This window comes from Lissotriton vulgaris, chromosome 4_1, assembly GCF_964263255.1.
Source record: "Lissotriton vulgaris chromosome 4_1, aLisVul1.2, whole genome shotgun sequence".
Classification (NCBI taxonomy): domain Eukaryota; kingdom Metazoa; phylum Chordata; class Amphibia; order Caudata; family Salamandridae; genus Lissotriton; species Lissotriton vulgaris.
Window position 1 is genome coordinate 1,847,490,130 of NC_141691.1, and position 23,985 is coordinate 1,847,514,114.

The following is a 23,985-nucleotide window of genomic DNA, read 5'->3' on the forward strand; positions in this document are numbered from 1 at the left end:
ATAGCACAAAAAGGCACTCACCTGACATTAAATTAACAAAGTACACAAACAAATGACTTGGACCACTCAATAATTAAGTTCTAGATCAAGAAAAATGTAAAGCGTTCATTACAAAAAATCTCATAATCAAGTGGTACGTTATAGATGCCAAAGGCGCATTTGAGGAATTGTAAAGAGTAGTTAAAATTTAAAATTGTCCTAAGTCCCAAATGAGTAGCAAAATCCACCACGTATTGGGCAGCATCCCTAATAGACAGTGGCGGCTGGATAGATTTGAAAGTGGTGAGGCGTAAAATATTTATTGTACTGCACAACCTATGGAGGGTTTGGGGGGGTTCCCCCCCCTCCCACGAGAAAAGTTTGAAAAAGAGTGGACATATGGTGCATTTTCAAGCAAATTTGAGTAAGCAGGAAGGTTAATAAATCAATTATTAATTGCCTTGCTATTTCCCTGTCAAGCAGCATCACACCCTGTACAGCTCCCTTCTATGTTCACTGCCTTGCTATGTCAATGTCAAACACCAGCACAAACTTGTATGTCTCTCTTCTACGTTCATTGCCTTGCTATGTCCCCATCAAACAGAAGCAAGGTCCTGCATATCTCTCTCTGTTATGTTCATTGCCTTGCTATTTCCCTGGCAAGCAGCAGCACAGCCCTGTACATCTCTCTTCTATGTTCATTGCCTTGCTAGGTCCCTGTCATGCAGCAGCACAGCCCTGAACATCTCTATTCTATGTTCATCTACATGCCGCCTTGTAGTATATGTTTGCTATCCCATCCTGCGAAGCCTGCACTGTTTTGCTGTCCCTTCTTACAATGCTAATATTTACATACCAAGAACTACATAATACTAAACACAGTAAAGACATTTCATTTACAACTCTCTAGGATTAATTAGTGTGCCCAAGCTTAACGCATGAGGGGTCCTTCCAAAATGAGATCCCACTGAGCATCTGAGTATGTCACAGAAAGGCGTGATTGCCACATCAATTGAAGAGCTTTTGAAAGGGGTTGCGAAAAGAGAGGATGTAAGAAAGTCTTATAAAGGCCAGAGGTGACACCCTTAAAAGTTCCCCATAAATTCAAATAAGATAACATAGGAGAAGTGGACAACAGCTCAGGTGGGGAACCCAGGCGTTTTGTGATAGCTTGTTGAAGATGGGAATATTTACAGGATTGTGAGGTCGGGAGATGGAATTCCTCACTGAGTTGGGGAAAGGATTTAAAATTGTCACCATGGAACAGTTGTTCCAGGGAATGAATACCAGCCTCCGGCCACAGAGGCCAGGACACAGTACGACCCCGCACTCGAATAGCCGAGTTAGACCATATAGGAGCATTAATATGAAGCCGCAAGTTAGATTTAAAGATACGGTGACTTCTTTGCCAAGACTTATACATAGCGGATAGTATAGGATTTTTGGGGTCAAGAGAGCTGGAACCCTTACCATATAAAAGGGACAAACCAGGGCCAGAAGCCAATAAGTGACGTTCAAGTGGAACCCATTGTGGGATGTCTTTAGACTTAGGTAAAAAGAAATAAAGATGGGAAAGATGGAGGGCAAGGGAGTAATGCTCGATAGAGGGAAGACCTAAACCTCCTTGCAATTGGTGGGACTTTAATTTGGCTAGGGTGAGACGCGGTTTAGCTGCACCCCATATAAAAAGTTAAATTTTTGAATCAATGGACCGAAGTGTAGCCAAAGGAATGGTCAAAGGAAGCATACCCAGAACATAGAGAAAACGTGGTAGGGTGACCATCTTGATCGCCTGAACCCGTCCCCAAAGGGATAAACCTAGGGCCTTCCATTTATTGAAGTCTCTTTGCATTTGCGCAATTAAAGGAGTTAAATTGTCCGTGACAACATTATCCAATCCCCTATTGAGGAGTATACCTAAGTATTTAAGCCGAGAAGGTTGCCAATGGAATGGAAAACCAGAAATGGCATCCTTCGTAGTACCAATGGACATAGGTAATGCTTCGCTCTTGTCCCAGTTTATCTTATATCCAGAGAAAGAAGAAAAATCATCAATGACACGGAGGAGAGCAGGGAGAGAACGGGGAAGATCAGTAAGTGTGAGAAGAATATCATCTGCATATAAATAAATTTTGGAATGACCAATTGGAAGAGGAATACCCACCACAGCAGCCGATTGATGAATTGCAGCAGCCAGAGGTTCCATAGCCAAAAGGAAAATAAGAGGGGAGAGTGGACAACCCTGACAAGTACCCCGTCAGATAGGAAATGGAGTAGAAAGAAAACCACCACAGTTAACTTGAGCAGATGGGCTATCATAAAGTAGTCGTACTTTAGCTATGAACTGATCGCCTAATCCAAATCTTTGCATGACGGTAAAAAGGTAGTCCCATTCGATGCGGTCAAATGCTTTTTCAGCATCCAAAGAGAGAAGGAGGGCATCATCGGCAAAATGCTTAGCTGACCATAGGGCAAGGGAGAGAGTACGCAAGTGATTTCGAGAGGAACGACCGGGAACAAAACCTACTTGGGAGTTATGGATTAAAGAAGGTAAAATCTTGCGGAGTCGTGATGCAAGAATGCTAGCAAGTATCTTAACATCAGAATTTAAGAGAGATATAGGACGATAACTACCACACAATAGAGGATCCTTGCCAGGTTTAGGCAAGACCGCTATGATGGCTTTGTAAGAGATAGAACCAAGAGAAGACTCCTCCACGACTTCCCCAAAGGCAGCATGAAGAGTATCAATCATGCTCTGACCAGTCCATTTAAAAAATTCAGGAGGAAAACCATCATCCCCTGGAGCTTTATGGTACGGTAAGGCAGATACAGCTGAAGAAATTTCATCCATCGTGATAGGTCCTTCAAGTAGAGCTCTGCCATCATCGGAGAGTCGTGGAAGATGTACTTCATCTAGAAATTTAGACATCGTTAGCGTATCTACCTGAGTGCCTGGGGAGTAGAGAGATCTATAAAATGAGACAAACTCCTCAACTATCTCTTGAGGCCGAGTAAGGATATCGCCACCACTTGATTTAATCGCTGGAATCGCCATAGCGGCCTCTCTTTGACGCAGTTGCGCAGCCAATAATCGACCAGCCTTCTCCCCTTGTTCATAATGACGACCTTTCATCTTTTGTAAGGCATATTCCGCCTTAGAAGTAAAAAGAGTATTGAGGGCCATGCGTGCTTGTTCTAATAACTTTTAGAGGAAACCGAATCTTCATTATTGAGAAGATAATCACGGAAGTGGGATTGCAAAAGAAGTTTACCCGCTGGCGTTTTATATTTGTTGATATTCAAACGCCACGATTTTCTCCCCGGACTCATAAGACCCAAGTCGAGAGATAAAAGAACTGGGGAGTGATCAGATATAGCTGCTTCTAAAATTTGGGAATCAGTAACCAATCGGACTGAATGTTGCGAAAGCAGAAAATAATCAAGGCGCGAAAACGTACTGAGTAGAAGAAAGAAAAGTGTACTCTTTATCCTGTGGGTGACTTAGTCTCCAATGGTCCACAAGACCAGTGTCAGCAAGGATATCACAAAAGATGGCTCTGTCCGAAGCATTGATAATGTCAATGCATCCTGTTCTGTCAAGAGCAGGATCCAGTGCCAAATTCCAATCACCACCGATGAGAAATTGAGAAACATTTATTTCCGTAAGAAGACGATTAAGTCGAAGAAAAAATTGCTTTTTGGAGCCTAGCGGAGCGTATACAGATGAAAGACAAATGAAGGAATTACCAAGCTTCAGTTTAACAAATACATATCGACCTTCCGGGTCAGACCATGACTTTAGAATTGTGAAAGGAAGTGACTTCCGAAAAAGGATGGCTACTCCGCATTTACGAATAGGATTAGGATTGGCGGGATCAGGTTTAGAGACTGAACTATGTATGACTTTACCAACCCAGTCCCTGCTGAGTTTACTAGACTCGTCCAAATGAGTCTCCTGTAAGAGAGCAACGTCCACATGCTTAGAATGTAAATAGGAAATAACTTTCTTACGTTTTATGTAATGGGTGAGACCATGAACATTCCAAGAAATCACAGACTACGGATGGGTGAAAGGCATGAGAATAGGATTAAGTAAACAAGAAGTGAGGAAAAGCAGAGACAAAAAAGAATAGAAATGCTACTCTGGGAAACCAAAAAACAAAGAAATATAAAAGTTAAAAGTAATTAGGGAAATGAAGAAGGAAAGAAGGAAAAAGAAAAGTAGATAGAAAAGTAGAAGGAAAAAGCAACCTGCACTGTAAACTACGGGTCTGGGCGCACTTAGAACAACGCCAAGGGAGACCGGGCCCCCTTCGAGCAAAGAAGAGTGGGGATCCAGAGGATAAATGGTAACATGAGATATATAAAGTACAATAGAACAAAATAACATCATCAAAATCGGAGTCAACTTCTCTTCATCCCCTCCAAGAGACTGTCACCAATAAACCCCCAACCTAAATATTACATGAAAAGAACATGAGGAGAGTAAATGAAAGCAAGGAGGATGAAGCAAAAGGAAGACAAGATATAGAAGAGGAAAAGTGGAAGAAAGATATAGCAATGTATCGTATCAGAACCAGTAAAATAGAAAAAATTATTAGAGGTATGATACAAGAACCATACAAAAGGAGAGTAATGAGAGCAAGGAGGATGAAGGAAAAGAAAACATAGTATATAATAGAAGAGTTGTGGAAGACATGAGACTATCCAAAGCGGAGGGAACAACTTGAAGAAAAATCTGCAATCAGCAAAATACTGTGAGGATACCAAACATCCAATGTATAAACATAGAAGAACAAGGAGACATAGGTAACAATACGAAACAAAGAACCAAAGTGATCACACCACAAAAGGAAAACGCAAGAAAATTAGAAGAAGAAAAAGACTAAATAAAAATAAGATATACCACAAAAGAGAGTATGAAAAATAGAGTGAGGGGAATACGAAAGAAGATGTACAAGGGGGAACCAAAGCAACAATATCACATAAAATGAGGTAGGGAGATAGTAGGTAGAAGGAGAGGAGGAAAAAAAACCTGAAAGTTATACTATAGAAGAGAAACAAAAGAAAATGACGAAAGACACTCTAACCAAGGGGAGCAATAAAACATATAGACATCATACAAAAGTGGGACAGGTAATAAATGTGGGAGAGATAAGAACCGTATAATACATAAGAAGCAAAACTTAAAAGTGATTAAATAACTGCAAATCTGAAAATCCCATATTAGTAGCGAGTAGAGAATAACAATAGAGCATGAAGCAACATACAAGAACAACAACAAACACTGCTATATGCCTTCAATCAGCATCAAAAAATTATACCATGCAGTAAAATCTCAGTGAGCTAAGCGAGCAACAAAAGCATTGTGAACAATAAACACTACTATAAGCTTGTATAACAAGAAAAAGTAATAAAGCATTAAAACATTAAAAGAATTCAGTCAGCATCAGATGGCGTCTTAAGAGGCAATCTAGACTTGTCTCTTTGCTGCGTATTAGTGTGAGAAGAGACAGAGCGTAGAGCCGAATCCATGTCATCCTGAGAGCGAGGCAGACGAGTGAGATCTCTGCCACGTTGTCTAGATTCAGGAGAAGTATATGAATGAGATGTTGGTAAATTCGTAGAGGAGGACTTGGATTGAGAAGATTGGGCATTGGAAGGAGACTGAGTTTCCATATCATCGGACCTGATATCATCCAGAAACTGCTGTAGGAGTGCAGGATCGTAAAAGTCTTTGGACTCTCCATTCCTAGTAATACGAAAACGTGCAGGCTCAAATAATCCATATTTGATGTCCATGTGACGTAACTGGGGTCGCATGGAGAGAAACTCCTTCCTCCGTTCATTCGTTTCTTTAGAGAAGTCTGCAGCCATGTGGATGGTATGACCCCGAAACAGAAAGGAGCCACGCGTACGAGCCAGTGATAGAATCTGTCTAGTTTGCTCATGCCGAAGGAAACAAGCATTGATTGGTCTAGGTCTTGCAGAAGGACCAGAACGTGGTGGGCCCAGTCTATGAGCATGTTGGAGCTCAAGAGGACGAGTAAAAGAAATTCCAGTCAAAGTGGGAAGGACATCACAAAGAAAGGACTTCATATCTTGCTTTTCAATATTTTCTGGAAAACCAAAAAAACGGATATTGTCTCTACGACTGCGATCTTCCAAATCGATGATCTTACTGTGTAGGAAGAGTAGGTCCTGATCTGAACCCTGAACAGTATCCAGTCGACCCTCTATGTCCATTATTTTAGAGTCAATGACATCAATACTGGTGTGAAAAGTAGTAAGTTCTGCCCTGATAGACTTGGTTTCTGTAGTCAATGAAGTCATAGCAATATCCAGGCCCTCCAGCCGACGGTTAACCCCAGAAAGTTCTTGCAAAATGCATTGCATAGAGTCAGACAGGGATTTGTCACTCTGAAGTAATGCAGCTTGCGACGAAGGAGGTGACGTAGAGCCATTACCTTTGACTGCCAAAGGAGAGGGTTGCTTTACCACTTCATTGAAAAGTTGTTTTTTAGGCCCACGACCACCATTCCTATTCTTAGACACGGTCATGTATCTTTTTAGTGGTGGTTTGCAATAGCGAATAGAGGAAATATTGGAATATGAGGAAATGGTGAAGCCAGGAGTGTATCAAATAACAAGGAGCAAATAGATTGTATTCAGCAGGAAAATGACCAATACAAACAACATACACCTAATGCCTGAAATCGGAAAAATTATTACAACATTGCCACAAAATAGCAAATAGTATATCACAAAACCAATGAAGAGTTGGAATAAGCAATCTTGCGTACCAAAACTACCTCATAAGCAAAGCATGTAAATACAGTAAATGGGTACGACAGTAGAGCATCAAGGTAATGACGATAAAGTGGTTATACACATTGAGAAGTGCGCACTAAATGTGAAGGTAAAGCGCTTCTCAAAGAAGGAGGCAGCATGTGAGAAAATAGAAATATCATACACCCAGGACTGCCTCAAAGGAAAGCATGAGTTTGTAGTATTGATATAGGGGAACAGTGCTTATAGACCTGCCTGCGAAAGTCCAACATTAAGCAGTAGTATTCCGTATGTTTGCAATATCAACACACTGAGGTACATAAAGCTGAGTTGGAGGAGGCAGAGCAGACAATCCTGTATAAAATAATTCAGAGGGCCTCTAGATGATGAAGCACGTCATGTGAAAAGAAGTCTCAAGGGGTTCTTCTACTAGACTTCAAAGAAATCCCCTGAAAACACTTTCAAATGAAGGCGCCGTGTATTAGGAACATACACAATGTTAAGCGCAGCATGTTCTCCGTGAGTTGAGGAAGCCTCGTCATCTGAGGAGGCGTGGCCTAGCAGCTGAAGAAGGCGCTGCCCTGTATTGACAAAGGCGCCACCTTTGCTGTGGAGAGGCGTGGCTTCGGGGGCGCACGAGAGCCGAGGCGTGCTCTGGAAGAACCAACTACCTCACCGTCATGTCGCAAGACAGGAGCGAGCACCGCTAGCCTGGAAAGGGAACCACCGCCATATTCCTCATGGCAAAATGCGTACTCCGAGTGCCAAGAGAGAGCTCCACACGAACAGGTACGTCGAGAGAGCTCGTCGGGGGTCCTTTCCTCGGCGGAGCTCCTCTAGCAGGCGGCCATCTTCCTGCGTGGCCAGACCAAGCCCCCCCCCCCAAAATTAAGGCGTTCTAATACACAATTCTTGCGCAACAAATTAGTAAAACATCATGGTGTAATCGCAAGTATCAACTCTTTGAAAATCAGGAATATGAACATCATTACCTTAACACATAAACCCTATCCAAGTTAAGAAAACCTTTAACGTCTTCCATGCTGCTGCCATCTAGAGATGTTTGAACAAAATATGAAGCATTTAATAATATTGCTTCACTTAAATTAATAAGACCAGTCTACACAGGGAAACTAGAGCAAAAAGGCCTTGGGAGTTGAAACATATCAGGAACTCAGAGAAGAGAATTGAAAGGGCTATGGCCCACATGCATCAATCTCGGCTTTTGCGATTTCTAAATTGCGATAAAAAGCGATTCGCAATTTAGAAATCGCAAAAGCCTATGCATGATTATTTTTTAAATATTTATGCAATTCGGTAGAAATCGCTATTTCTACCGAATCGCATAAAAAATGCGATTTTGAGAATTGCGAATTCGCAATTCCCATTCATTCCTATGGGCCAAAAGGCCCATAGGAATGAATAGGAATTGGGAATTCGCAATTTCAAAATCTCAAATCCTGATTGCATTTCAAGGGTGGTGAGGGGGGTTCAAATGAACCCCCCCTGCACCCCTGAAATGTATTTGTCGCATCATGTTGCACACACACATGTCCTAAGGACATGTGTGTCCGTAACATGAATGCTTTTAAAATGGGTTTTCTGTGTTATTAATACTTTTTGCAAATTTACCGAGTAGTTCAACTACTCGGTAAATTTGTCCCTCTATTTGCGAATTCGCAATTTCAAAAGTATTCATGCATTGCTTTTAAGAAATCGCAAATTTGCGATTTCTTAAAAGCAATCGCATTTTTGGAAATCGCAAAAATGTTGCGATTTCAAAAAATGCTTGATGCATTCCAAAAAGCATTTTTGGAATCGCAAACGGACGATTTTAAGGAATCGCACCGTTTGCGATTCCAAAAATGCTTGATGCATGTGGGCCAATATTCATAACAGTGCAAATAAACCATTTCCTCAGCGCTGAATTTGTTCTGCATAGCTTGTGAGGAAAGAAGATGTGCAAGGGGACAGGATGAGAGGGGTAAATACAGGAGTGAAGGACAGTAATGGCATCCATTATATCCAAAATGGCATTTTGACATAAATGGGCCATAACTGAATTATACTAATAAACACACATCTATACATTATTTTAAACTTGTTTCAACTGTTATTATTTTGTTAACTTAGTCTTTTATAGCGCCAACTCACCAACAGGTCTCTAGGCGCTCAAAACAAATAGCAAACAACAATGCATGAGGACAGGGAAGAGGCAGGGGCATGTAATAAAATGTATTTAGCTGGGTCAAGTACCTCCCTAAATAAAAAGGTTTTTAACAACTGTAATGATATTAGCTCATCATATGAGTATTGGATCCCAAAAATAGATTGATTTTTATTTATTACAAATCAACATAAATTTAGGAGAAAAATGCATCCCCACATACACAGGACACTATCTGTGTACACTAATGAATCCAAATTCTGGGGAGTAGGGGTGTCTTCCTGTTTTACCATTTCAAACAACGCCAAGAGCATGGAGTTGTATACCCTATATTTCCCAAAATCTTTTATTCTAAAATCTGAAATATACATTTTCATATTTCTTTGCTTACTGTGTCATAGAGCTGCATGAGTTTTTAAATTGCATGTTACGATGCAGAGAAAGTGCTTGTACATCACAGTGTCAAAAGAGATGGAGGACTTCCTAATCAATAAAATTATCAAACACAATCGTTGCTCTCTCTATCATCTGGAATGCAACGGGATGGTAGAGAGGTTTAACCGTGTACTCAAAGAATCCATTCAGGTGTCTAAAGCACAAGGTTCAGATTGGAAAGCGAATTTGATTGAAAGAGTTATGGTTTATAGAATCACACCACATTTCACCACAGGTGAGATACCTTTTGTCTTATTTAGGGGTCTTACACCAAACACCTACATGTTTCAGTCTTGGATGCGAAACTTAGGTATTGAAGCCTTGAGTTCAGACAAAACCCTGGGCTTGGACAGACAGCATGTTAAGTCCAATAATAGGAAGTTAAACTTTGACGTCAGACATGCTGCCTCTCACACTAATGTTTCTGTTGGTGATCGGGTGAGAGTTTGTCTCCCTCTTAAGTCCTCTGGGTCAAAGTTCTCTTCTCCTTTTCATGTTACCAAACTCTTTCGCAGTGCTGTTAAACTAAATGATGGGCGTATATGGCATTTAAATCACATTGCTCCCATTCCTGTGATGGTATCCAAAAACACACGCAATTCTCTCAGTTCGACCAACAGCAGTAGCCAAACTGGTGTTGATGTTCCTTTAAGGAAAAGTTCTCATGTGACAAGAGTTCCTACAACTCTACGTGATTATGTTTTGGAATAAACTTGTTGTGTATTACTTCTTGTTTTCTATACTGAAACAAAATATATTTAATTGTTTTTTTTTGTTTTAAGGTTCGGGGGAAGGTGTGTAGTATCCTTCTCATTAATGTGCTTCATATACATGGTTCTTTCTCTAATTAGTTTCTTTCTATGGTTGTTAGAATGTTAAGTGTACAGTCAAGAATGCATTTGATGTCATCCTTTGCTGAGTCCAAGAGACAGTTGCTGCTAATGTCTCCTCAATAAAATAAGTTATCCTGATCTGTATGAGCTTTAACTTCTTCACAAGTAGGCATTATATTATTTTGCTTACTATCATTCCTTATAAGTCATTCCTTATAAGTTCATTTTCATTTCAGGATCCAAAGGTGGTGTTGGAGATGCGGGTGATCATGGACCGATTGGAAAAGTTGGTCCACTAGGTGGAAAAGGTAGGTAATGTTATGAAACTATTTGTTGTTAAAAGTAATTTAGTCAATTATATATTGTTCGGTTTAAAGCTGGTCGGTGTAGAAGAGAGGTAGGCTAGTGGTTTGTCTTTGGAAGTCCTTATCAATATATGGTCATAACAAGGGAGTGTGCAGAGCATTCCAACACACAGAAGTCAGTGAGTCGTGAGTTCTTCTTTAAAGATGGCAATTAAAGTAACAAGTATTGGCAGCACCAGTATGTCTGGGCTTAATGTGCTAACACATTCAGCGAGACACTCGAGAGGGAGCCAGCAGGAGCGGAAATAAAGGATAACAGTTGTAACATAGTCTCTCAAGCCAAGAACTGCAGTGGAGGTAGAAGGATACACCCACACAGCTAATAACATTAGGTGAGAGATGAATTCTCCACTGGGATAAGCCAAGACATAATTAATAAAGTCTCCAGGCAATCGCTGGAAGAGGCTGGTCATACAATGGCAGTGGTTGAAAGGGATGGCACAAAGCCCAATCTGTGTACAATGTAAGCAGTAGGTCTGTTTAAAAGCTGCACTGTCAAAATGCATACTTAATAAATAAGAACGAAGGATGTGTTTGTATCTATATTTTGTGAAAGTGCTTGCTTTACAATTCCTCAGATACAGTTTTACAAATGTACTCCAGGAGCCCATAGGCAAGAACACTTCAACTATATTAAAAAATCAATAATCCACATTAAAAAAATATATAGTACTAACATTTTAGCAGATTAAATGGTTATACAAGGTAATCATATCCCTTATTACATTAAGCCAATAGTCTGTCTCAATATAGCCAACATTATATGTTATCATTATATGTATGTTCGATTTAAATAAAGATTAGAGTTGCCTTGTCATAAAATATAAATTTGCCAATTCCATGGCCTCTTGGACTCTTGGGTGCTTGAATATGCATATGTTGCCTGTTGGTTGTGTTTTTTAGGTGTGGCTTGACAGCAAAGCTGTCTGCAATTTGTATTCCTACTAATTTGTTAAAATATACACAAAGTGGGCTTTGGCTCTGCGCAGAGTATTCCTATCTCACCTCATGCTATTAACTAGTTGGTGCTGCCCTCCAGGTATTGCTTCTTTGTAATGCACTCAGGATTATTTTACACATTAAAAGTATACTTAACCATCATGCTATTTGTCAAATTCAATTCTTTATCGCCTGCATGCATTCTGTACAGAAAGCAATCACTTTTTAAAAATTTTCCCCAGCATGGGCAAGCCAACAGGGCATCCATTAACTTGATAAACCGCATTTGTGCACACAACAGATGAAAACAACGTTTCTGAATGCCTGGGTTTACATGCATTGCCACATTATAGCCGGAACTGTCGACTTTGCAAGTGCTGGCTTCCAAAGGAGGTTTAATATTGGGACTAGATCTTGCAATTCTTGCTCTCAGACTTTTACGAAAGAGAAGGGAGAATATAACTCAGAAAACATGTACGATAAAGTTCGAAAATCTGCTTTTACAGTCTTTTTAGAACTCCTGTTAGCTATCAAGTAAACGTTTGTTTTGGTTGCTGAAGAACTTGCACAGTTCAGCTTAACAGCAATAAATATGATTTGAATTCATTATTTTACTCTCTGTAAATGGTCATTTATGTAGTTTACACCTGTAATTATGATACTGGGAAATAAAAGAACAAAGCATAAACCAGAACATCGGTTTATCAGTGATTTACTCTAAGTGGAGCACAAGTCACAAACATTATCCACCATGGTAAACAGTTAATAAATGAGAAATTGACAATTGGAATGGCAATATTTTGTAGCAAAGAAAAAAGATGGAGGCGCATTATTATTGTTACCATCAAAATTATGTTCTTCTTCAATGTATGTTTCATTTTTGAGTCTTTGTTTTATCCAAAGGAATGTCTTTGTTTTATATCATAATCCTAAAACCATACCATTCACAACTGTTTGGTCAATCCATCACATTATTTAGACAAATGTCTGCACAACTGATTTTATTATCATAATCAGCACATGTTCTAGCTTTCCTGCTGCTTTCTCAAGGCTGCAATATACTCCGCTACAGTGGACTATAAACTATATTAACTAACTTATTTAAAGAAATTAAAAGGCAGATAATTTGGTCTTAAAGTTGTCCATGAGAATCATTTGGGATGAGTCTCAATCATTAATTAGAATGTTTGAGATTCATTTGTGATAAGTCTCAATCATCATTTAAAATGTTTGATAGAAATAGCTCAATTAACACGTTACCTAGGTCATTTAAAAAAAGAGATCAGACTACTTCTTGATTATTCTGAAACGACGCATTCTGTCTCCCGTACCACTGACTGGAAGTAGATTTCTCAAAGAATGAATGGCATTACTTTGACACACCCTGCTCGGATTTCAATCTTTACTGTTCTTTAAGATGCATCTTTACAAACGATGCTGCATTGTCCATGGTGCAGCTCTATCAATCAAAATGCTGGGATCCTAATAAGTATTAAATAACTTTCTATAAACATTATCTGTTAGGTAGTCCGTCAACAAGTGCATGAATTGCACCATTACCTTCAAACGCTACTCAAAAAATTATTGTCTACGGTCGCCATGGGCTGGAAACCCATTTGTATGAAATAAAGCAAAGATATATATGAGAGTTTTTGGTGCCAATTGACGAATTTTTATTAAACTTTCTATGAAAGAAGTTCATCTACATCAGCTTCTACCTTGAAAGAGCAGGGGTAATCCCTCAAGTGGGGGCCGAGAAAAAAGAAGGGTCCCAAAATAAAATGTCACCATGCAATTTCTTGTATGAACTTTGGACACCACTGTAGCCCAAACAGCTGAATGGAATTGCACCCAATTTGGAAGGAAGCTAGAAATGTACCCAAAAAGCAAGTTTTTGGTCATTTGGTTTAAACCTGTTCAGTATTTTTTAGGAAATTAAGGTGCCACATTTATTGATACCTGGATGATTGGGTGAATGGCCTGCGTGCGTTCCACAGGTATGCAGCTTTAAACAAAGATGTGCTGTGATTGGTCGAGAGGGTCTTTTTTCTCCACAAGCCATTGCACTCCCTGGGGAGAAAGAGGCTCCAGCGAGTCCCACTGGAGCTCATGATCTGATTGGCTGGCCACAAAATGATGAGAAATGGTGTGGTTGCCATTATAGGACAAAGGGACTATGTCAAGTGGGATAGGAAAAATAATATTTTTTTAAATAAGGAGGGGATCGGATACAATCTGTTGGATCTGCAGCAAATTCACACAGTGCATGGTCAAAGGCTGTGCAAGGTACGGAGACTGCCATCGAGAGGTTAGCCAACCCTACGTTGCAAATGACCAGTAGCGGTCGGCAGTAGGTGTTTCTATAGGGCGGTGACGTGGGCAGGAGGAGGGGCAGGGTGGGGGGAAATAATGTATGGATTACGGAGTTTTACAGGTAAGTAAACATTTAAATACATAAAACGAATTTCGTTGCGCGCACTGCATCACATTTGGTGATGCAGTGTGCGCAACGAAATTCGTTTTATGTATTTAAATGTTTACTTACCTGTAAAACTCCGTAATCCATACATTATTTCCCCCCACCCTGCCCCTCCTCCTGCCCACGTCACCGCCCTATAGAAACACCTACTGCCGACCGCTACTGCAAATGACCAAAGGCCATGAGCACTGGGGAGGACTGCCAGAAGGTAATTGGGTGCAGGGCAGGCCCTGTGGCCAACCACCCCACGCACACGCCCACTGCCCGCAGGAGGTTGGGTGTAGGGGTAGCTGTAGGCCAAGCCCTGGGGTCAACTGCACCATGTGCACAGCCAAAGGCCATGCGTGGCATGGAGTAGTAGAATTATGAATGGTAATAAAATATTACTTTATGTTTTTTTAAAAACTGAAAATCACAGTATAGTAATAAAATCTTCCTTTGTATTAAATTCACTGAATCAAACAAAGGTTAAAGTGACCTTATAGTTAGGTGAAAAAGTCAGTTTAAATGTAACATTTCAAACTAAAAACACAGAAATTCAACAGATAAAGGATTTTCAAGTAACTATAATTATTTTGCAGCCTCGCCATGCACTGCTTATGACCTCACATAGTACAACACGCAGGACACCTTTTATGACATCATTGACAACATCAATGATGACAACTGACCTGACATCATTGATGACAACACTGTGCATGGCTGGGCTAACAGTCATAGTTACTTTTAATACCTACAGGACTACATAATTATGAGGAAAATTAAGTTGTATTACAAAAAATAAAGAAAGGGTGTCAAGCATTCATACTGTGTCGTGTCAGTGTTGCTTTCCTAACCATCCCATAGTACAACATACTCTAGAATGATATCCCTAAAAAATTTATTCAATTGACAGTAAATATACTAGTATTAACAGTAATGAAAGTCAGTAAGTCCTTTCCATCTCTTCAAAATTTGTCTTTGTTTGCTGTAATCCAACTAGATAGAACTGGAGAATATTTGATCTCTACCTCCTTTTCTTCAGAATAATTGGTGCCAACCCATTGTGCTGTGCCATATCAGTTGAATGAATTGAGTTCCTCCCCATACCCACTGCTATTCCAAGAAAAATGTTGTGCTCGTAACAAATACCTCGCTGAAGTAAAAGAGATACAATTATAAGTACAGTCCCCTCATGTCAATTTATTTTTCTGTGTTCCAGTTATTAAATAGCTGAACTGTATTAAAGAAATATTTGCAATTCTTGGTTGCCCCATGTTTACTGTATTCATAATACGGACCTGTAGTGTAGTTCCTATATTCCCAAAAGGCTCTGTGCATTGGAATAATATATCCTATAGATTAGACGTAGGACTAAGGTCAACTAGGTCTCTATCAAATATATTAAACTTAATAGTAAGTGTCAGCTAGTTTAGAGGTCACTAGAAAATTTCTCCAATTCACAAGAAGGGATTAGTTTCTGACAACCACATAAATATGACAACTTTGTTTCCCAAGAATAAGAAATATATCTCTAGAGTCGCGGAAACAACAGATAAGTATTTCACTCAGTCCATCATGCATGCTTTGTTTCTGCAGAGTTGCAGAGAAATAGAGACAGGCGTTTTCAATAAAAGGTTTATTGAACAGTCTTCTTTCTCATACAAGAAAAGTGAACTGCTACAACCGTTAAGCAGACTGCAAAGTATAATGCGTACAGCGAGAACAATATTATAAAATAATACTGTAAGAGCATTGTATGGTTTCTAAACCATAAAAAAATACATACATAAATAGCAATGACTAAAAATACTCAACTGGTGCTTCTAAAATACGCCTACCCCAATGTACCTAACCTAAGTCTAGTACGCGGGAAGAAGTAAGTATTGTGTAGCATAAGTTTAGTTTTCTCTGCCAAGAATGTATCCAAGATTTTTCTAGGTTCTCAACAGCTCCATACCTTAGTTAGAATGAAGGAGGTCTGGTATATCTGTCTCGGGACTCGATTTCCCAACATCCCGCAAGGGGAGCTTGGAAACACTCAAGCTGGATTCTCAGTGAGAGAAAGGCATCCTCTTGATCAGTGCGTCAGCTGGAGGGTCGGCTTACTTCCGCACTTGCTGCTCCGAACCATGGTGTCTTGCTAGAGCAAGTGAAGGTATATTGATACCTTGAAGGTGTCTAGGAATGCCATAGTTTGACGTAAAGTCGGGCATAATAACGTCAGGAAAGAACCCCTAGGGAATAGTCATTGTTTGCAAAGTAAATGAGTTCTTGGACAAATCAATATTCAAGCAAGGGAAGTTCTCTAACTGCTTTAAGCCGATTTTCCCAGAAATCGTTGTGGTGTTTGGTACAGGTGGAAGTAGCCATGCCTCTATTTGGTCTGCATGGGCTATGTCTAAATAAGGGCTTGATTTCCATGCCTATATTAGGGCAATGTGAATTGTACCTATATAAGGGGAGGAATCGGTAAAATTCACTCGGAGCCTAAAACGCCACACAACACCCACTCCACATTATTATGTATGACATTACTAAGTTCTAAACACATAAAACATATCTTAACATGATGTGTTAAAACCCCACCCAAAATAAAAAAAAAATGCATTGGAAATGGTTGTACATGAAAAGAACATTTGTGCTGTACGCATTTGAAAAGCAATGTTTCATTCAAAGCATATAGATGACATCTAAAAAACGCTATCCGAACGAGAAATGAACATACATTCATGAAATGGCTCTTAAATACAGAAGAAAATGTCGAGACCATTCCATGGCATAATATATAAATTGTTTGAGTGTGGACATGGTCAAATATTGTATCTCTGAAGTTTTCAAAGAATTCTAGTTCTCTGGGAATAGGTCTACTTTAAGCAGATTACTTTGTGCAAAAAAAATTGTACAAATTTGGAAACAGTCTGATCATAGAAAAATAGAGTTTCAAAGTTAGAAGCTTGTTTTGAAAAGTGAAGGTCGAATTCAGAGTCTCACAGAACACTGTGTGCTAACTTCAAAAGTCAGTGTCATTGTTTGGAGAAAACATCAAATCTTCGAGGCTTGTAAAGAAATCGTCTACTATTGTCGGTGAAAGTTGGACTACCACGTTAAGCAGATTAACCGCACATAGATGCATCTCCGTCAGCATAAGTCGCATTAGCAATGTTCGAAATAGATGGTACCTGTGTGCCTGTTGCTTCACGTATCTCACCATCTGCATTTTGCGTCTGAGTTCTCAACGAATGCCGTCATCATGATTGGTAGCCGCTGGGGACAACACAGTGCATGAGACGTTACTGGTACAAGCAAAGTATCAACTTCTGCATCGTAGAACAGGTAAGATGCAATCCTGCCAGATTGGTCAGAATGATAAAAACCATGTGGTATTCAAATCTCTTAAATGCGTCAATCCCCGTATTTGTATCATGCCCCACAACACTTTATTGCCAGGAGAGTGTTCTCCAAGGTGAACTGGGTGTTGATGGTGACTTGGCTTGCCATATCGGAGCAGAGGGAGCAAAAATAGTATCCCCGCTATGAGCCCCAAAACGAGAGGCAGGCAGCCAAACACAGAGTGCACGAAGTTTGGAAATATGCCTAGGACTGCTTCAAAGGGAGCTAACAGTCCCGAAAAAAATCGTCTTAAAAACATGTACAATACCACTCGTATCAGACATGTTTAAGATATGACCTAACATTTCTGAGAAATGTATAGAGCTGAATGTCGATAAAAGCACAGGTATCTCTGCAGAAGTCCTTGCAACTTGCAGATCATACGTCTCTTTGGCCGAGGTCAGTGGCATAGTTTTTTGTAAAAGAATGACTTTCATTCTGCTTAAAGTATCAATTTGTAGAGAAGAGATGTTCAGTGAAGGCCATAACGGCGACTCCCCGTCTGTCTTAGTTTTAGGAAACAATATTTGCATACAGCAAGTACGAGATAGGGGGTTCCTGGCAACATGCCACAGCAGCTGTGATCATTCAACATAATGTAACTTCCATTAGAAAGCTGCCTAAAAATTGGATTAATCACTGCAGTAGGAGAACCTTGCAGGTGTCAGGATAAGTTGGTTGAGGAACCATCACAGGCCCGTGTAAATTAATACCCTGACATAGGAGTGAACCATTTAGTGCATTTTCGCAATTTGTACCACTAAGAAACACTTCTTTTCCCCCACTCCAACATTTGTCTATATAAGGTAAATCCCAGGATGTCTTGATGTATTCTTTACCCAACCTTTCATATACGCCTGCTGGTATATGTTTTAAACAATGCTGAAAATGGACAATTATAACAGACAGAGTGATTGTACCGTGTAGTATCCATTCTGTTGCTGGTTTCTCAGAAACAGTTAATGGTAATCTTTCCAGTTTTCAATGCTCAGCACTGTATAGTCTGTCCCCTCTATGCCAGTGTGATTTGTTTATCTGTAAGGTTATATTGTCTGAAAACAATGACGTGATGTTGATTAGACGCCAAGGCACATAGCCGGAACGAAGGTTTTGTAAACGTCCAGCCCAAAAGCAGTATAGAACGCAATTGTGATTGACCATGTTGTAACATGACCAAGTCCTGTTCCATTATGTCTATGGCAGAGGATACTATGCTGTCCAAAGAATATATTCTGGATGACAGAGTCGTTATCCCATTGTCAACTAGAGACAGAGATTTCTCTAAATTAATACAAACAATTTCTCATATTCGTTCTGCAGACTCTACTTGCGTAGTTTTCCATGCTTCATTATAAATGGCATAGATACCGGCGTATATAAAACGTTTATGACACGGTTTAGTAGGTCCTTGTAAGAAGTCCCTCAGATCAACGCCATCTTTGAGTAAAGATGTGTTCTTTTACTTCCTTTAGTGTAGATTGTTTTAGCCACTCAAGGCACCGTTTTCCCACACTGTATGATGTTACTATCCCTGGATGCTGTCTCTGGACATATCTTGGATCTGGCCTAGTGAATGTGAACCCTTGTTTCTTATTCAGGAATCTATCTTGATAGTTGTTTGTGTCTGTGGGCCAGATTAACCATTTTTTACAATCAGGATCTGTTCTGTTGTGAAGCAAAATAGTATGTATGTCGACCACCCCTTCTGTAGTGTTATTGCTATCCGGTGTAGGTGTAGGTATGGACGGTTTGTTTACATCTTTATTCTTGGCTAACCTAAGTCAAGATGTCTGTTGAACAGTGTCAATCAAAAACATTATTTTTTCTGGGATAATGCAGGCTCTGAATAAAGCTTCTAATTCCTGCACCTGCCAGTCTTTTGTGCCCCAGACACTTTTTCACTCAATGTTGTCTTTCCAAAAGTCGAAAGCTAACGAAGACAGCTGAGCATAAAAGACAGCAGAACAAATTTGTTTGGTACTAGTTAACATACTTTTCATTCCTGTCCTATTAACATTTTTAAAGTAAAATGATTCTGGATTTGAAACATTAAAACCTGAAAAGTATGGAAATTTGCCATAAAATGTTTTTGAGCTACCCTTCGGTGGCGTTGGATAATGTTCCCATTGGTTATAAGTGAATACATTTCTAGCATTTGCAGATTCATGCACAAAAATGACCATAGTGATTATAACAGTACATTTGTTCATAATCTGATGAACCTTCTAAGTATTCATGATTTGTAAATTTTGCAGTCATTTCTAAGTCTGACATCATATTATTAACAGTCTCAAAGTCCCAATCATCAGAAAAGGTGCTGGGTGAAACAAAGTCACTCAAGGAAACCTTGAATTGGTGTGGAATCTTCAACAGCTCTGCAGGACCAAGGATGTCATAATCAGTTCTGTCCCAAGCTATACCACCAGGTATAGGAACGGCTGTGATGTTCACTGATGACAAGTCTCTTTGTTCACAATGGGATGATTTATGTGGCTTGAGGAGTAAGTTGATGTTCTTTCTTGCTGTGTCCTTTGTACTATATCTCCCATTGATCAGCATACCCAAGGTAAATACCAGAGTCAACCAAAGCAGAAGAAAAAGTACACCCAACACAATCCATAGTTCAGTCCATGGTGAAACCAGATATGTCTTTTCCAGTTGATGAAAAAGTTCTGCTGCTTATTCTTTAAAAGTTCCTTTAGCTGGTGTTGTTTCAGGTTCGCTGGGATCCTCGGAAAAAGTATGAAAGTTAATGATATAGCCAGAAGCAGTTCTGTCAATTGTAGGGATTGCTTCAGGATTCGAAAAAATCGCTGGAACCACTTAATCACTTGTCATATTAGTATAGTCAGATGCTATTTCATTGTAGACAGGCGTTTTCTTGACGAACTGTTATTTGGGTCTCAAGAGGCACAAGTTCCATAGCTTAGTTGTATAGTCCTTTATTCTGTACTGTAGAGTCTTCAAAGGTTATCAGTCTCTCAGTTTGAACCTCTTGGATTGTAGCTAGATTCTGGGGTCTGATACATCTTTGGAGTCCACTTGGCCTACTACTTATGATTGGCGACATGATGTGGTTTGACCAGGTCGATGGATACAAACCTGTTCTCCTTTCTTCTGGCAACGGGCGGCTGTAACACTGTTCTTGATCCGTGGATTGCTAGCACAGGTACTGGTTGTCTGTAAGAAGGCCCAAATTCCTTCTTGTCCGTGAATTTTTCTCTGACAAGATCCCCAATCTTTGGAATCCAGGCAGGTCTTGCTGGGGTGGGTGGTTTCTCTTCAGTAGTCGTTGGCTTCAGGTATACGTTGCTCTGACTTTTTCTTGTTTCATTTCAGTCCTGCAAAACAGCCAAATGGCCTTTGATATAAAAAGGTTTTTGTTCCACCACTGAAGTGTGGCGATCAAGGTCCTGGACAATCATTCTAGTTCCAAAAAGCATTTCATATGGAGTGATTCCCCCTAGAGAACTTCTTGGCAGATTGTTAAGACCACGTTGGACACTTATTAGATGTTTGACCCACCCCTCACAAGAACCTAATAATTTAGCTGTTATAGATTGCTCTATGTCCCGTTTTTTTCTCTCCACAACCGAATTACCCTCAGGATGGAATTGACTAGAGTACCGCAATGCAACACCCAGATTGGCCATGGCCTCCTTGTAAGCTTTGAGCTAAACGCAGGACCATGGTCAGAATGCAGCATGCAGATTGCGTATGTGCCGATAAAGACTCTCAAATCTTTTATAACAGTGCGGGCGTCAATTGAGCGCTGGGGCCACATCCAAATTAATCCTGAGCATGAATCCACTGCAACCATGATATATTTATAGCTACCATCCCTCTGTAAGGGACCTAATTGATCTAGGTAAACGCAAGCCAATGGTTTACCTGAGATTAACCGGGGAGTCTGCACAGGACGTTTCACTGACACTTTCATCTTTTGGCAGATTTCACATTCCAAAACATAGTTTCTGGTCGGTTTCCTCATGCGCGGCCACCAGTATTTCTGTTTTAATAATGACACTGTTGCGGAAACACCTGTGTGTGCAGAAGTGAGCCATTCATGTGCTGCTAAAATTAGTCCTAATCTATGTTCCATGTTTGGAAATACTCTATCCCCCACTCCAGGGATTCTAGCAAAAGGAACATTATTTGCATTAGTTATGTATGAGTATTGGATAGCCTTTCGGTAATGTTTTACTACTGCCTTTAATTGTAATATTGACAGCTAGCAATATTTCGCCGTCTATTTTCGTTTTTTTAAATGAGTGATTGCCGTTACGGAAGCCGTTTGCAAAGCTGCCTTCGTGGCTTTAACAGCCAATGAATTCCCTGCAACGTGAACACCATCACATTGATGACTCAGTGTATGGATCAAGGGAGCTTTTTGTAGTTCTTGTTTTAACTGAACTACCTGTTCCCAAAGCAACTTATGCTTGATTGTGCCACCTTTTGCATCTTTGAAACCATTTTGAATCCAGCTATGCAAGTATTCATTGTAAGATTGAACGCAATAATACGAATCGCACACTATGAGTGTGGGGAATTCGCGATCAGTATTTTGAAGCACCATCTTGAATGCTTGAAGTTCAGCTCGCTGAGCTGTACAGTCTCCTAGAGATTGTGTTTTAGTAACCATAGGTTGGAACTTACCATCTCACCAGCAACCTTTAACGATTGCGCATGCAGCACTATAAGCTTGTTGACCCCCAATTGCGGGTTGTGCTGATCCGTCTGTATATATTATAAAATATTTCTTACCTGCATTATATTATATTACAGCGCGGAGATACCCCATTTGGGGTGTGTCAGGCGCTTTATAAATGTAATAAATAAATAAATTAAACATCTGTACTGTTCTAGAGGCAGAATGTCAGTTGGCAGAGGACATTCTTGTTCGTATTGCAGAAATTTTTGTGTTTTCAAATAGGGGTCAAAAACGTACTCAACGTCTGTTGCAGCAAGAGAATTACTCCATTGTTTCCATCTCGGATGTAAAGCCTCTGCATTGGGAGTGCTTGCTTTTGTCAATACCTCTAAGGCAGATACAGGAGTAACGACCATTATGCACTTACCCTGTGCGAGGGCTCTCTCTTTTGCTACTGCAGTTTGAACCGCTGTCAGAATTTTTTCTGTAGAAGTGAATATCATTTCTGCTTGTGTGTTCAAGTGTGCTTTATAAGCAATAGGTACTTTTTCTCCTTCATTAAAGATTAAGTACATGAATCCGCATCTTCCTGGAATGATTTGGATCACTAGGTTGCTTACGTTTACGCATGTTTGTAAATGTGTTGTTGCTAACATGTCTGTTTGTACTGAATGTAAATTTTCTGGGTGTTTTTGAGTTCAATTAACTGTTTTGAAATCAGGTTTGATTAATTCGTAGAGAGGTTTAACCCATTCTGCGTATTTCCGAAATTTAGGAAACCTAGAATAAACTTTAGGTTTTTCAGCGTTTTTGGAGGTTGGAGCAGCGCACATTTCTCTAGAAAGTTTGCTGCCAGGCTCTTGCCTTCACTTAATAACTCGTATCCTAGGAAAAGGACGTTGAGGTGGGCAATTCATGATTTTTTAAATTGAATTCATACCCCTCCGAGGCAAAGCCCAATATTATGGTGTTCACCCTGTTCAAGTGCCTATCCAAGTCATCGTCTGTTAGATAGATGTCATCGACATATGATAATGCTTCATCATCATACGTTTGTAGTAACTCTGTTACTCTGGCTGAAAATACCCCTGGACTATTCTTGAAACCCTGGGGGAGACGACAGAATTGACGCTGTGTCCCCATGATCGAGAAAGCGGTCAAATGCCTATTTTCTGGTGCAATGTTTTGACAGAAGAATCCGTTAGAAATATCTAATGTTGTTTTATATTTTTTACGCACAATGTTATTCATTAGTGTTGCACTGTGTGCATTTTGTACTGCAAAGGTTTTGCAACAGCAGTTTAAATGTCTGTAATCCAAAACTAGACGATATGTATTGTCTGGTTTGGCGCAGGAAACAAAGGATTGTTCATTGACGAGGTGCATGTTTCAATCACCCCTTGGTTTTTAAGTTGATCTAAGATCTCCCTGACCTGTTTTTTAGCTTCTTGCTTAACTGGGTACTGCCTTTGTGCAGTTGGTTCAGTTTTTAACTAGATATTATGTTGAGGAGAATCCTCATCCCATCCTACATGATTTTTATATAATGCAGGAGCCTGGGCTACTGCCCATTTCCTGGCATAAATATATTTTTTTATGAATTGGAATATGATTGGAGAAGGCTGGCATATTGATGTCTTCGGCATGTGGGCACTCCATGACAAATTCAGGTGGCCAGTCTTGTTCAGCTAGAAGAATGTCATAACCCTTAGAGAGCTTCTCTCGAAAGAGGGCTATTATTTTCCTAGTTATATCCTCCTCCATCCGGAGTGTTATTTTTTATAACATGTGTGGGACACTAACCCTGGTATCAGCAGTTTCAACTTGGATGTACTCATTCAAATCCACTGTCTCCAGATGATCCTTCAAGATCTTGCGAGCTACGGTTACTTCTGCTGCGCTGTCCAACATTGTCTGAGCCCACTCCCTGTTCTTGAGTTGTGTCCTCAAGATCCTCGGCATGTCTGATTTTT

The 23,985-nt window shown here is 40.0% G+C and overlaps 1 protein-coding gene across 1 annotated transcript in view; it reads left to right on the plus strand.

Moving 5' to 3' along the window:
* The window catches only part of COLEC10 (collectin subfamily member 10), a 370,568-nt gene that overhangs the window by 262,344 nt on the left and 84,239 nt on the right, over window positions 1-23,985 (plus strand). The window contains exon 3 of the mRNA XM_086966145.1: window positions 10,443-10,514. Within this exon, the coding sequence (XP_086822271.1) occupies window positions 10,443-10,514 (72 nt within the window). The remainder of the gene's footprint in view (window positions 1-10,442; window positions 10,515-23,985) is intronic.